Source organism: Harpia harpyja, chromosome 16 (genome assembly GCF_026419915.1).
Source record: "Harpia harpyja isolate bHarHar1 chromosome 16, bHarHar1 primary haplotype, whole genome shotgun sequence".
Classification (NCBI taxonomy): domain Eukaryota; kingdom Metazoa; phylum Chordata; class Aves; order Accipitriformes; family Accipitridae; genus Harpia; species Harpia harpyja.
Genome location: NC_068955.1, coordinates 3,767,067 through 3,780,211, shown reverse-complemented (window position 1 = coordinate 3,780,211; position 13,145 = coordinate 3,767,067). Strand labels below are relative to the sequence as shown.

The 13,145-nt window shown below is 44.1% G+C and overlaps 1 protein-coding gene across 1 annotated transcript; it reads left to right on the top strand.

Moving 5' to 3' along the window:
• The first annotated feature begins 1,536 nt into the window (after positions 1-1,536).
• Positions 1,537-13,133, top strand: STPG1 (sperm tail PG-rich repeat containing 1). The gene is made up of 7 exons (XM_052811719.1): positions 1,537-1,602; positions 6,135-6,236; positions 7,031-7,161; positions 8,213-8,291; positions 10,333-10,444; positions 11,155-11,273; positions 12,762-13,133. Exons 1-7 carry the CDS (start codon positions 1,537-1,539, stop codon positions 12,927-12,929), a joined length of 777 nt encoding a protein of 258 aa, XP_052667679.1. The 3' UTR covers positions 12,930-13,133.
• The last annotated feature ends 12 nt before the right edge of the window (positions 13,134-13,145 follow it).

Sequence of the window (13,145 nt, the reverse complement as noted above, 5' to 3'; positions counted from 1 at the left end):
ACGTTGCTTCCTGTAGTTCGAGGAAGGGCCTTTCCTCAGGCCGCTTCCCGCCTCGCTCCTCCTCATCCTCCCGCGAACGATCGTCCTGTACCCAGGCAGCAGTCGCTGCAGCGGTTGGTTGAACGGAGAAAACAAAGGTTATGGCTGATCCGTTACCTCTCTGTAGAAAACCAACCCAGTCCTTCCAGCCTCAGCCCGTCTGCTGCACGTTCATGTTTGTGACGGGTTTGTTTCAGAAACAAAATGGCGGCGCTACGCAGAGTTGTTCCATTGGATGTGGGGTAGCTCGGTAACACACATACCTGCCTTTCCGCAGGCACTCGTGGATGCTCTGAAGGAGCACGAGGTACATCGAGCAGAAAAGCACCGCTCGGTACCGTGTAGTGAAGAGGAACATTGAGCAGAAAAGCACCACGCGGTACCATGTAGTGAACAGGAACGGCGCTTGCAACAACCATTTCGCAGCTGAAGAAGGAAAGCCCCAACCATGCAAGGGTTTTTCTGTCAGAGCACAGCAAGGATTCATTAATGAAACAAATCAAGAGGAAGTGGCATCCGAAACAATTTATATCTGCAGCTGGTTAGAGGTGTTTCAGGTCCAAAATTGCTCTCCTTGGGGATGAACCAGCACAAGGGAATAAGTGCTATCAAAATCATAATCCTGTTGCTGTGTGTTTTGCAAGACAGTGGAAAGTTTGCTGTTTGCTCCCTTGAGGCACTGACCAACTCCTTGTCCTGTACACCACCCCTGTAAGAGCCCTGTCTCTAGCAATTACTCAGACCTCTTCCCTGCACCAACCTTCCCTCTCAGTGCAGAGCTCATCTTAAGATCTGTACTATCCTTGGTCAGAAGCACACTTATATTTTCATGCAGCTTAAACTTTCCTAATGCAACACTATTGCCAGTGCAGCTCTGTGACTGGTAGTTGTAACACCAGAGATTGATTAAATGAGGTATCAGTGTTCTTGTCACTGTATGTCTATGAGAGACTATGCAATTTGAAAACCTGTAGTAGCTTCCACCTCACCATCTCTTGGCAGTCAAGAACACTGCCAAGGCAAGGCTTTTGATTCCAGGCCTGCAAAGCGCAGCGCTTTTTGGGTGGCAAGGGGAAGCTTAGTGTCCAAGTTTGGCAGGAGCTGGGGCACTCGGCATCTTTCCTCAGATTTTCAGTTTAGAGTGGGTCAGCCCCATGAAGTGAGTTAAGATGCCTGACTCAGTAAATGAGGACAACCTGCAAAAGTGATGTAACAGCACTGAGTCACCCTTAAAGCCCATTCAGCAAGAGTAGTGCTTCAAAGTGCTTTTTTTCCCTTTGCTTCTTAAATAAAACAGGGAAATTAAATGCAGAAATGACTGCTGATTTCTTGACTTGAATACTGCATTAATGTTAGATTTGCCTTTATCTTACACATCCTATTTAAAATGAAAGCTGGCATTGTAGTTAGGTTTCCTGTATCTCCATATTCAGAATATCATTGGCTGTTCCTTTTAGGTGTCAAGATTTCCTCCAGTCCTTATAAATACCATTAGAAATGAATCTCAAACTCAGGGAAAAAAGGGGATTTAATTCTCAGTCAAAGAGATTTCAGTATAACCAAGTTAGTAACAAAAATGTTTGAAGTTTATGTCTTTGTTTTGAATTTTTTTGCAACTCATAATGATCTTGTTTTGTAACAAGGATAGCAACTAAGTTTAGATCAAGGCTGTTAAATTAACTTTGTAATCACAACTGATAACAGGATGAGAAAAATGGTAATGCAATATTATTGGTTTAAACCTTGAAATTACTCCACATACAGCACCCTCGTCTGTACCATCTGCCCATCTCTCACCCACCCAGCTTTGGCTCTGGTCCCATTTCCAATCTTCTTGAGCTCTCTAGGACATATACATATACGTTGCGTTTCTTCTGAAATTCAGGACCAAATTCAAAGAAATCAGTGGAGTTAACGCTTGTGTAATGATAGCACAAGATGACCCCTCCTATCTTTTGCTATTTTTCACCCTGATCCTTCCCCGATGTGTAGGAATGACATTGGTACATCTGTTATCTGGCCAGCAGAGGGAAGCAGAAAGATATTTTAAAACCATACTGTTTCCCAGCCTGCCCTCTGCCGGGTTTCTTTTCAAGTCCAGCCAACACTCACAGGTGCCGAGGGCCTCCTGGGCTTTCTGGATCCAGCTTTCAAGCTACTTCCTCTGCTGGTGGAAGGAGGATGCCCATGGCCCCTGCTGGCAGTCTCCTGGTGACTATGTGGTAACCCCACAACTCTGAAAATTAAGTATATTAAGAATTTCTGAAACTTTATGTACCGGGTATGTGAAGTAGGTAAATCAAGGAAGTATTTGGCATCCTCCCTCTTTCTTCTTCTGCCTTTGGCATCTTCTCTTTCTTCTCCTTCCTTTGATCTCTTCCTCCTTGCTTGTCTCTCCCATCTCAGTGATATCAGGAGTGTATTATCTCAGGATTGAATAACAGCAATCAAGGACGTAAAGGACAAAAGATGAGGCAAAATGATCAAGGTAGAGAAGTTGCTTAAATACCTTCTGTAGGCGCCATCAGTCTGTCTGGTCAGCTTCCAGGAGTTCCAGATGACCTGATGCTAAGTTCTGACTAAAAAAGAAGAGGCAGAGACTTAAGGTAGCTTCACAAAGCACTCCCTTCCCTTTGAGAATTTCCTGCTTGAAGGGCAGAGCGGGCAGGAAGCCAAACCACAAGCTACACAAGGGCTTGGCTGATTCTTTCTTAAGCTTTATCCCTAGAGAAAAGTTGCTGCACCAGATAGGGGAGGGGAAGCATTAGATCCATTAATGCTAGACCATTTGGGGGCTGCTGACTTAGTTTCCTCCACCAAAAGCAGTTGACTGTGTCCTTCAGCACAAGCCATTTTGGAGCACATTCCTTTAGCAGGGTAGTCAGGGATAAATGCTGGTACATGAAGTTTACCCACTTGTAATTTAGGCAACGTAAAGAGCTTATTTGCTTCTTACTACCTGACCTAGAATACCTAACAGGTGAGTTGACCCACTTTTGTAACTGCCAGTTTACCAATGTCTTCACACACCCCTGTGGGTACCAGAACACTGGAGTTTGCAAGGTATTTCTGATGGACTTACCTCGCAGCACAGTGCCCCCTTATACTACCAGAATACGATTCAAAGGGCACAGAGGTGTGCAGTCACTTTAGCAGGAGGTAGATTTCCAAGGGCGTGTAGATGTCTAATCTCCAATTACTTTCAACAACACTGAGGTGATGATGGTCATGCCAAACCCAGAGCTGGGTGCATCGGATGGGAGAAAGGCTCTGTAGCTGTTTCCCTTACACGTGCTATCCTGGAAGGCACTAATCAAGAACGTGCTGCCAGAGTAGTAACTCCCCTTTATGGGGCAGGGCTGAGCATGGGACTCTATCCAAGCCTCAGCAGGCTGGTCAGCAGGAGCAGCCAAGCCTGGGCAACACCAGGGAATGGAGCTTGCAGATGCAGTTTTTTATCAGCTGCTTTGGAAACATGCTGCAATTTTAATAGCCAGTTCTAGCAAATTGGACCAATCTTGCTTTCCTCAGCACAAGCCTCTTGTCCATGGAGCACAGGGTGGAGAACCTCAAGCACGTGGCAGAGCTTCCACATGACAGGGCCACATGGAGATGCAAGCCGAAGACCAGGGCAGTGCAGTGTCTGTTCTGCTTCTAGTTCTGGGGGTTGATAAAAAATAGCTCAGGATCCCTGCCTGCTCCATGTGGACAAGCCCTCAGACCACATCTTCAGAAATCTCCTCCTGTAGGTTTGGCATCCTAGGAGTGTCACACAGGGGCTGAACTGAAACATAGCGTAAGTCAGAGCAGCTCTGCTGAAATTCCCAGGGTTGCATCACAAACCTCAAATTTTGGTTTGTCCTGAAGCATTTTCCTACAAAGAAAAATATGTGAAAGAGATTATTTGTGACTATATCTGCTTTATAACTCAGGTGGCATTTTTTTGAGGAAGGCCAAATCCGCAAGGATTATGTGTGCACATAACGAGAACTGGAGGCCTGGGATCCGATTCCTTGCAATGCTCTTCCAGTTTCAATGGAAGTGGCACATATTTGGGTTTTATTATTTTTAGCACTGTAGTAGCTCTATTACACTTGTCCATGCATGTAGCAAGAAACAGCTCAGCTGCAGTGGAAAAACAGACTGGTGAAGTGATTTGCCCATGATCTCACTATAAATCAACAGCATCTTCTCCATAGACAACACTGCCTGCCCACTCCCATCTCTTCTTCCCTTTAGTCTGCTCTTTTGCAAGACCAAGCAGAGCAAGAGCCTCCCTTCTTTTCCCTGCCGTTTCTGGTTGTTTCTTAAGGGGGAGCGAGTCATTCTAGGATTGCTGCTACTGTATGGCCATCAGCACAGGTCCTGTCTAGATGGTGGTTTTTAATCAACCATATACTTGTCCTGTGCAGGCTTCCATTTCCCCACTTTCAACCTTGCATCTTTCCTGCTCCTTCTTGATCCTGCAAAAACAGTCTACACAGTCAAATCCCTTCATTCAGCCTCGTGTCTTTGCATGAGTGGAATAATGCCCAGACTACTTTCTTTTCTCCTCTCGACTGCACATTGCCTTGTTCTTCAATCCCATGCATCCTATTCTCTTTCCCTCACTGTTATGCACACATTATTGGGGGGGGGAGGGCGCATCTGATTACTGTCAGAATCCAACTCCGAAGTCATCAGAACAGGAACTAAGTCGCTTCCAGGCACTTCCAGAATATTTTCCATTGGTAACTGGCAGACAAGACAATTAATTAAGTTCACATAATGGTAGAATGCTCTTAAAGATCAGGAACTTCAGCTCTTTCCGTCCTACATACTGGAATAATTTCACATTTATGTTAGTACAAAGCTATTTCTTTCATCTTGTATGGTCCCAGACCTTCCAAGTCCCACTTTTTTTTCTGGGATTGGCAGAAGTAGGGCATGCTACCAAGGGCATTCAGCACTTCGTGGGACCATGTCTGAAAAGCTGGAGGAGGTATTGTGTACGACACAGGCGGGTTCTGATTTATTTGGCTCTATAAATAGAATCCCGCCCAGTCCTCTTTTTGAAAAGCCCAGAAAGAGAACAGTCAGGAAAGGTGTGGTGATGGCAAATAATGCATTCTGCCCACATGCTGAATTAATTAGGTCCCACTCAGATGTTACAGGTGAGATTTTAGATTTGCTGTGGCTCCCAGTCTATACAAATTGCCGTGTAGACAGTAGAGAAATTTGATCTTCCCGATACTCAGAAATATTCAGTTTTCCATGCAACAGGAGACTTGCATTAAAAGATTATAATTTTGAAACAAGGGAGACATCTACCTCAATACACAATTACAATTTGGGGGTGCAAGTGATGACTTGGACAATGGTACAGGAAATACAATAATACCATCATTTATGCTGCTGGTACACCTTCAACTGGAATGTTATGTTTAGTTCTGGCCACCCTGACTCTGAAAAAAGGTTATGGCAGAAATAGACTCAATTTAGAAATAAGAGATATGATCATTAGAGTCCCAGTAAAGACTGAAAACACTGAAGATGTTTAATTTAGAGAGAAGGCAAATAAGATGGATTGAAATGTATTTGAGATAGTTAAGAAAAATGAAATAGTGAGCTTCTCCCATATCATATAAAACAGAAGGATATCAGCATAAACTTAATAAATTTAAACTTGAAAGAAGGAAGTAATTGAACAAACAATGTTCATTCTCCATTTGTAAACTGGGATGGTAATTTACCATGAAAGCTGTCTGGAGCAACAGATATACAAATTAAAAAAATAATTAATAGTAGTTTATTTGTGGAACTCACAGCCATAAGGGCCAGTAAGACCAATTGTAAGCAAGGTTTAAAAGTTGTTTAGATACATATGGACTGTATGGACCATTGCTCTGTTCCAGCATCACTGTTCTCAGAGTTGTTCCTAAAAGAATCGGTATGTTTTGGTCTACGCTCAGAAAGATGAAGAGCAGGGATGTACTGGGGAAGGGAGCTGTCCCATTGGTATCGGTGTGAGCCTGGGCCTATGTCTCATTGCATTTGCCCCAGGAGAGAGGTAACTAATACAGCTTGGTCCACACGTGTGATATTTCTCTTGCTAGAATGAAACCCCAGGCCCAGGATTCTATAGTGTCACTCATCAGTCTGCAGAGATCAACAGCACCTCATTGTCAAAGAAAGGAACCGCATACTTCCCTTCACTGGTAAGAGGAAGTATTTTATTTCAGACTGATTTCCAAAGCTGCTAAAGTCACCTAGTGCCTTTGTATTGACTTCAGTAGACTATGGATCTGGTCTTTAACTGACTCTGTTGACTATGTCTGCAATACCTATTTAGGGTTGTATTGGGGATTTTTCTAAAATCCAGCCAAGAGGGAAAATGATTTCTCATTGTCAGACAGTTATAATTAAGGTAGAAGTCCAACAGCTCTTCTAAGCTGCTTTTTCATATGCTCTTATCTTTTAAATTTCTACTGGGGCTGAAATTTCCTTTGCTCAGTCTCACCCAGAGGTGGTCCTTTTTAATTTTGCATGAAGCTTTTCAAGCAAAATTGGCAAAGCTGTTGTTAAGTTACTAAAGTGTAAAGAAGGATACACACACGCACACACACACACTCTGTGGACTCATTTAGAATATTGTATTAAGCTCTCTGAAATTCGTAGCTAAAGTGAATAATTTCAGGATCTGTTCTCTCTAACAAAAGATGTAAAGGTTGTCTTTAAGGTTTCTTTTGCAAGCTGATGAGCATCTCCACCCCAAAAAAGGAGAAATCAATGAAACTTGGTACCTGAAAAAGTCACCCTCACCCCCATTTCATCTCATAGAACTTGCAGCCATCAGTTCTGTGTAGCAGTTTCTGCTGTTTTTAAAATGCAAAAGGTGATTTGTCCTTAAAAATTAGATTTGGTAAATTTCAGGCCACAGTTACTTCCCAGTTTCTTCCCAGCTTCTTCCCAGCTCAGCTACTGACAGTTTCCTTGCTCCCTCTGTTTCCAGGTTCCACGCACTGCATGCAAGAAAATCTCCAACTATCCAGCTGCGAATGCCTACAAGATCCTGTCATGTTTTCAGCCCAAGCAAGACTTCAGCAAGGAAAACCCTAGCATGTTTCAACACCCCATTGCTAGGTAGATTGAGAAAATCCCCACTCCAGCACCCAATCAATGCTATGTAAGTAGATTAGCAAGGGAGGACAAGGATGGGGGCGGGTCACAGCTAATGTATAATGTTTGTGAAGTGATGTTTGATGTTCCAGAAGACACTAGAACTAGCTGTAACCTACCTAGTTTGGGTGCAGCTCTCAGGGTAGCTGGAACAGCCCAGACCTTTGCACCAGGTACTTATCCTGTGCCTGACGATTTTGAGGTCTGTGCCACTGTGGGCAGTTTGGCACCAGTATCTAAACGAACGAGCATGAAGCTAGGTCAGCTATTTCCGCATGATCTGCTGTTTTACCTCTGACCGTGCTGCAGATGTACCATGTGCTGTTGTGAACCTTGAGCACACATCGGGCAATAACTCTTCAATACCAACAGAGCAAGAACACATGCCTGACACTGGGACGGCAGCAACCCGTCCGTGTCCTTGCCACATCCACCAGCTTTGATACTGAAAGACCCCATAGCATCCCGTGAGTTTTCATCCCAGAAATCTGACCTGTGTTGGTTGGTTACAGGGAACTTCTGCCAAGAAGCTCAAGGCAGGTGAATGTTACATCTTTAACAGGTGCTGGGTTTTGAGGTTCAACCTCAGAGCTGGGAATCAGGTCTGTGTACGTACAACTGATGTAATTGACTGTGCCCTTCCACTTGCCATGGAGCTGTGCCAGTTTATATCAGCCAAGGACCTAGCCTTCAGGTTCAGTTCCTGAACCTCCTGCTGATTCACCCTTGTGTAAGTCACTTAACTGTTCTGTGCCTGATGCTCCCCACCCATGCCACGGTGACCAGGCTTCACTGGGGTGTTGTAAGCTTTAGTCCACAGGAATTCAGAATGTTTTGAGATACGGAAGATACTAACAAAACACAAAGTGTTATTAACAATTATCAGAGAGTTTATAATAATATATGCAGTGCTAATGGACTTTTCTGTCCCTTCAATGGTGTCTTGCTATAGCTGTGATTACTTTTGGATTGTTTTGTTATTCTTTAGAGAGAGTTTTTGTCTTTTTCTGCACAGCATGTCAGCATTGCAGCCATTTCCTAGTGAGCTGTCCCCTTTTAAACTGCACTTTAATGCAAGATACATCCACTTTGTGGTGAGGCAGAGCACATTGACTCTTTATAATATTTGATGACTTTGCATAGCTGTTTAAGACAGAATGAAGACGACACAATTTAATAAGCTTAATAAGCTGCCACTCATCAGCTGAGACATCTTAACTGGCTGCATGCATGTTCCTGAAGCAATTCATGCTTTTATAGTAATTTGATACAGTTTAAACATCAGCAAAGGTGTTTTAAACAAACATGTCTTACCTCACAATTTGGGTGTGCAAAGAACACACGTACAGAGTTACCGAGACTCAGCTGACATGGGGTAATCATGTTTGCTCACACAACCTATACGCTAAGACTGTGAACTTTCTTATAATGACTCACTCCGACTGAGTATCTGCCCCAGCATGTTCTAAGTTGATTAAACTAGTTTGCAGGCCATAATTATTTTCTATATCATACTATAATGGATTCGCATCATATTATTTTTAACACTGTAAGAATTTGCTTCTGGGAACGGCCTTCTTGAATTAATCACTGACTCATGATTTACTGTAGGAGATAATATCTAACCTACAAGAAGCAGAACAGGAAACTATCTATTTAAAAGATGGCAGTGTCTGATAATTTATGACTATAGACAAAGAGACATCTGAGAAGAAAAAGGTGGACAGATCCTGCAGTCTTTACGTGGTCACTGCTTTCACTCAGGCAAAAAGGAACTTTTGTCTAGTAACTGGAGGATCTGCTTTTGAGGCAGTGACAGCTGAAAATTGACAAATATTGGAGAAAAAAAAAAAAAAGAGTGAGAAACAAGAAGACAGTGTCCCAAGCTGTCCTCAAAGCCGTCTTCAGCTCTGGGACCAAACCCTATCTTAAAATAAAGACAGTTAAACATCATGACTATTGTAGGCATTTCACCAGCTTACTATAGGAAACATGAAAAAAACAGGGAAAAAAGCATCAGGCTTTTTGTGTTTGAATCTTTAATGCAGGTGTCATCTTGCTACCTCCCCACTCTTGTGCGTGAACTGGACTCTTCCACTTACATCATTGAATTAGCCTGGACCATTAGATGTTTTCTCCAACTATAGCCCGATTAGAAAAAGTCAATTTCAGCAGCCGACAATAAAAAGCTTTAAATCCCAGAGCATGTTCCAGGAGGTAAGGCTTCATCCTGGGAATCTGAAGAATCTTTCCTTTGTCCCATTTCACCAGTGATCTATTCTGTGATTTTGGGTAACTCATACAGCCTTTGGCACCGTAGGTTTTTTGACTCTGTAAGGAGAGCAATTCTCACTTTGAGTGTGAGGCTCCTTAGGAGCTGTGGATGAAATGTGTTTCTATATATATTTTGTCAAAGAGCTGCTGTGTGCACCAGGGCAGTGACTGCAGCAGGTAGCTGAGCACTCCAGAAGAGCAGCATGACCTGCTTCCCCAGGGACTTTTGGCACCTCTGTCCAAGTTAATTAGCTCGGGGACCGCTAGCAGCATAACAACAGTGCTGCACACTGAGCTTGGTGCAAGCTGCAGGAGGGCACAAACGCTCCAGCAGTTATCTGCAGGCTTGAATGAACTGAAATACAGATTCTTCAAATCATCCTTAGCTCAAAGCCATCAGCCCACCCTGCAGTCCCAGCAGCAACAGCCACAGAGACATCTCCTTTTCTCTGTAGCGCTTTCCAGAGGCTGCCACGCAGATGCTCCTTTGGAGTCTTGGCAGCACCACCTCAAATTCTGTGCTCAGTTGGTGACTTGAACAAAAATGGACACTTAGAGCTGACATTGGAGAAGTCTAGAGACAGCAGTTAAACACACAAAGCCACATTTTCTGCAAGAGTTTCAAGTCCTTGGCGTCTGTGTAAATGCAAGCTTTACATGCTGGGCAGTCACAAAGAGACCTACCTACAATTGGTAAACACTCCCAGATTTTGGCCCTAATACTGCCTACAGCTGTATCATTAGAATCACTCACAATGGAGACAACTGGATTTTAAATGTGGGTTTTCCTTTGTTGGTAATTACCCACAGGTAAAGTCAATTCAAAGGCATTCACAAGCCCTTTTTCTTTTTCTGAAACAGACCTCTATGGATTTCTGCAAGCAAAGCAACAACGTTTCTGGCCAGACAGTGTTTATGTCCAAAACCACAAGAGGATTAAATTTGGAAAAATTTGGAAAACGGCCTTCTCCATGTACAAGAGCCTTGAACTGGGAGGAAAGATGTTGCTGGTGATTTTGGTTCTGATCATCCAGGGTGCAGAGCACCATCGCACACAAATTCAGGTCACTCAGAGCTTCTTAAGGCATGTTCAATTTAAACAGGTGTCAGGACACTAGTTAGTCTCCCTTCGAAGAGCTCTGGGTAGGTCTCTTTGAACCTCTGCTGAGACAACAATCCGGAAACCATTCTGACAGTTTTGAGTAGCCGTAAGGAATCGCTAGAACGCCCCACAACTCAGTGTAAATGCCAGAGGCTTCAGGAGAAGCCACATTAGTGCATAATGTACCAAGCTCCACAGTACTCGAGCTGCAAAAGAAGTCTGCTCCTGGCCCATTGTCTGGTGAGGTTTGAGACCTGGAGTGTGAAGGCACATAGCTTTGTAGCTTATCTTACAAGTTATACCACATGCGAGTTCTCCTCCCATTTGTTTGATTCTTTAAAATTGCTAATACTTGTGTTTGTTCCTATGCTCAGGACAAAGTTTAGTGTTGCCTTATCAGTGTCCCTCGAAATAAGGTCTGCCCAGGACAGCACTTTTTAAATCCAGAAGTGATTTCCCCACACAGTCCTGTTATACCGGTTCTTTTTCCTTCTATTACATTCACTGACTGATGCACTCTCCTCAGTGCCACTGTTGCGACCTTGTTTGGTATTTACATCCCTTTCCTGTTTGTCTCGTAGGTCACTACGACATCAACGATTCCCTCATCAAGGTGTCTCCCAAGGGTATAACATCCTGCTTCAAGTCAAAGACCTCCCGCCTAACAAGGATGTACGGATTTACTCCAGAGCCTGCAACCTAACAGCCACATAAACCGACCAAGGAAGCAAAGAAAACTCCTTTTAGGTAGGTCCAGCCTGGAAGACGTGCCACTTTTATGGGACATATGAAAATATGTCAGACAGCAGAGTGATCCCACAGCGTCCCACTATACCACCTGGTCCAACGGGGCCAGTTATTGCCACGGGTGTACAGGAACTGGCTCAGAGGTGGAGGTGTTACAGTGCACTGCCTTGAAGGGGAGTGTGGGTTGATAACACCCTGGAGCAGTGTATCAGAGGTACCTTTATCAGATGATCTCTCAGACATTTACAAACAGTAATTAAACACTGCACCACCCTTATGATGTAGGGGTAATTTCTTATCCCTGTCGTACAGAGCAAGAAGCCAGAGCACACATGACCTGGAAAAAGATCCTTCATATCCCAGGCAGAGGCTTTAAGCATTAGGCTGTGTTTCTTTTGGATGTGCCTAGACCCAGGCCCCAGAGGAACACACTGGGCATAAAGAGTCAAATCTGGGAACCGCTGGGCGGCAATGGTGAGGGATGCTCGTGGCTGCACAGCATCTCAAGGAACCTGGGCATTTCCTCAGCTCCTGCTAAGGCTGGGAATTAGAGCTGGAAAGAGGCTTGTAAAAGTCTCAAGTACTTCCTTCAAGCCAGAACTGCCATTCCCTTGTATTCCATCCTACCGCTTGTTTCAAAGAGATTAAAAGGCATGAAAGGAAACTCCCTCCTCCCAAGCCCTCCTCCCCCTTGCTCTCCTTATGAGAAAGCAAATAAATCTGCCTATCAGCAAATTGTTCAAGTAAATTTATTGTCACCATGCAGTGATGTTGCCTGGCCTAAGATTAAGATCAACAATAAATTCCTGACCATGGAAAAGAATGAGAACATGAGAAAGCCCACGGCTCTCCTTACCCAACAGGTGTATCTTTACTACATCTCTCAGCAGTTGTATCTTATAACAGGGGTTTTGTAAAAAGAGTGGGAAGCTGTAGGCTGGGAGGGAAGCAATGCCAAGTGGCATTTGATAAGGACAGAAGGCTAGAGGAAAGGGCAAATTAAATACGAGGAGAGAAGATCACCAGTCTGTATTATCAGAAAACACAAAAACACTCCACACCCAACTGCTGGGGTTAGAGCCTGCTCCCTCTCCTGTTTCAGTCAGTGGGAGAAAATGGGAGGAACTCCCAGTTGGAGTCATTTGGCATCGCTGTCTTGGTTTCAGCACTATCTTGCTTTGCAGTAGCTGGGCAGCCAGGTCTCTACAGAGGCTGGACCACTGGCAAGTCTTTCTATTTTACAATAAACAATGCGGACTGTCTATGGCATTGCAATTGGACCCTTTCTTCCCCCAGATCATTTCCCAAAGATTTTGGCTTAGAAGGATAAAGTATCCACCTCCCCAGGGCACTTAACAGAAACCACAGCTTTTATTTCCAGACATAAAACCCCATCAGTGTGGGACAAGTTCCTCAAATCTCTTTTTCTCCTGACGGGCAGGAATTCTGCTTGACTCTCTCTGATCCAGCCATCCCACCTTGTAAAGATCCTCCTTCGCCTGGGCCCGGGCAATACAACCCTGTGGATTACAAAGGGTCTCCAAAGCAGGACTGCTCAAAGCAGACTGCGTTTGTCTCAAACACAGGGCGATGGACAGAGCGCAGATAACAGGAAGCGTTCCCTGGTCCAGGTAAAAATAAGAATCGTTCTGAAGTACTTCTCACTACTACAGATAGCAAAACACAAATGTGACCAAACAGCGCTATTGCCCACTCAACAGGAAAAAAAATGAAGCACAGAAATTAGGAGAGCTCACCCACAAAGGCATGTGGACACCTGAAGACACACACCGTTTCTGAGAGGCACTTAACTCAGTAGCACATG

Excerpts from the sequence above, each read along its gene's own strand:
- STPG1 (XM_052811719.1), top strand. The coding sequence starts at position 1,537 with ATGAATCTCAAACTCAGGGAAAAAAGGGGATTTAATTCTCAGTCAAAG. Across the intron at positions 10,445-11,154 it reads TGGAAAACGGCCTTCTCCAT|GTCACTACGACATCAACGAT; the intron begins GTACAAGAGCCT and ends TTTGTCTCGTAG. Across the intron at positions 11,274-12,761 it reads TTACTCCAGAGCCTGCAACC|GAATTCTGCTTGACTCTCTC; the intron begins TAACAGCCACAT and ends CCTGACGGGCAG.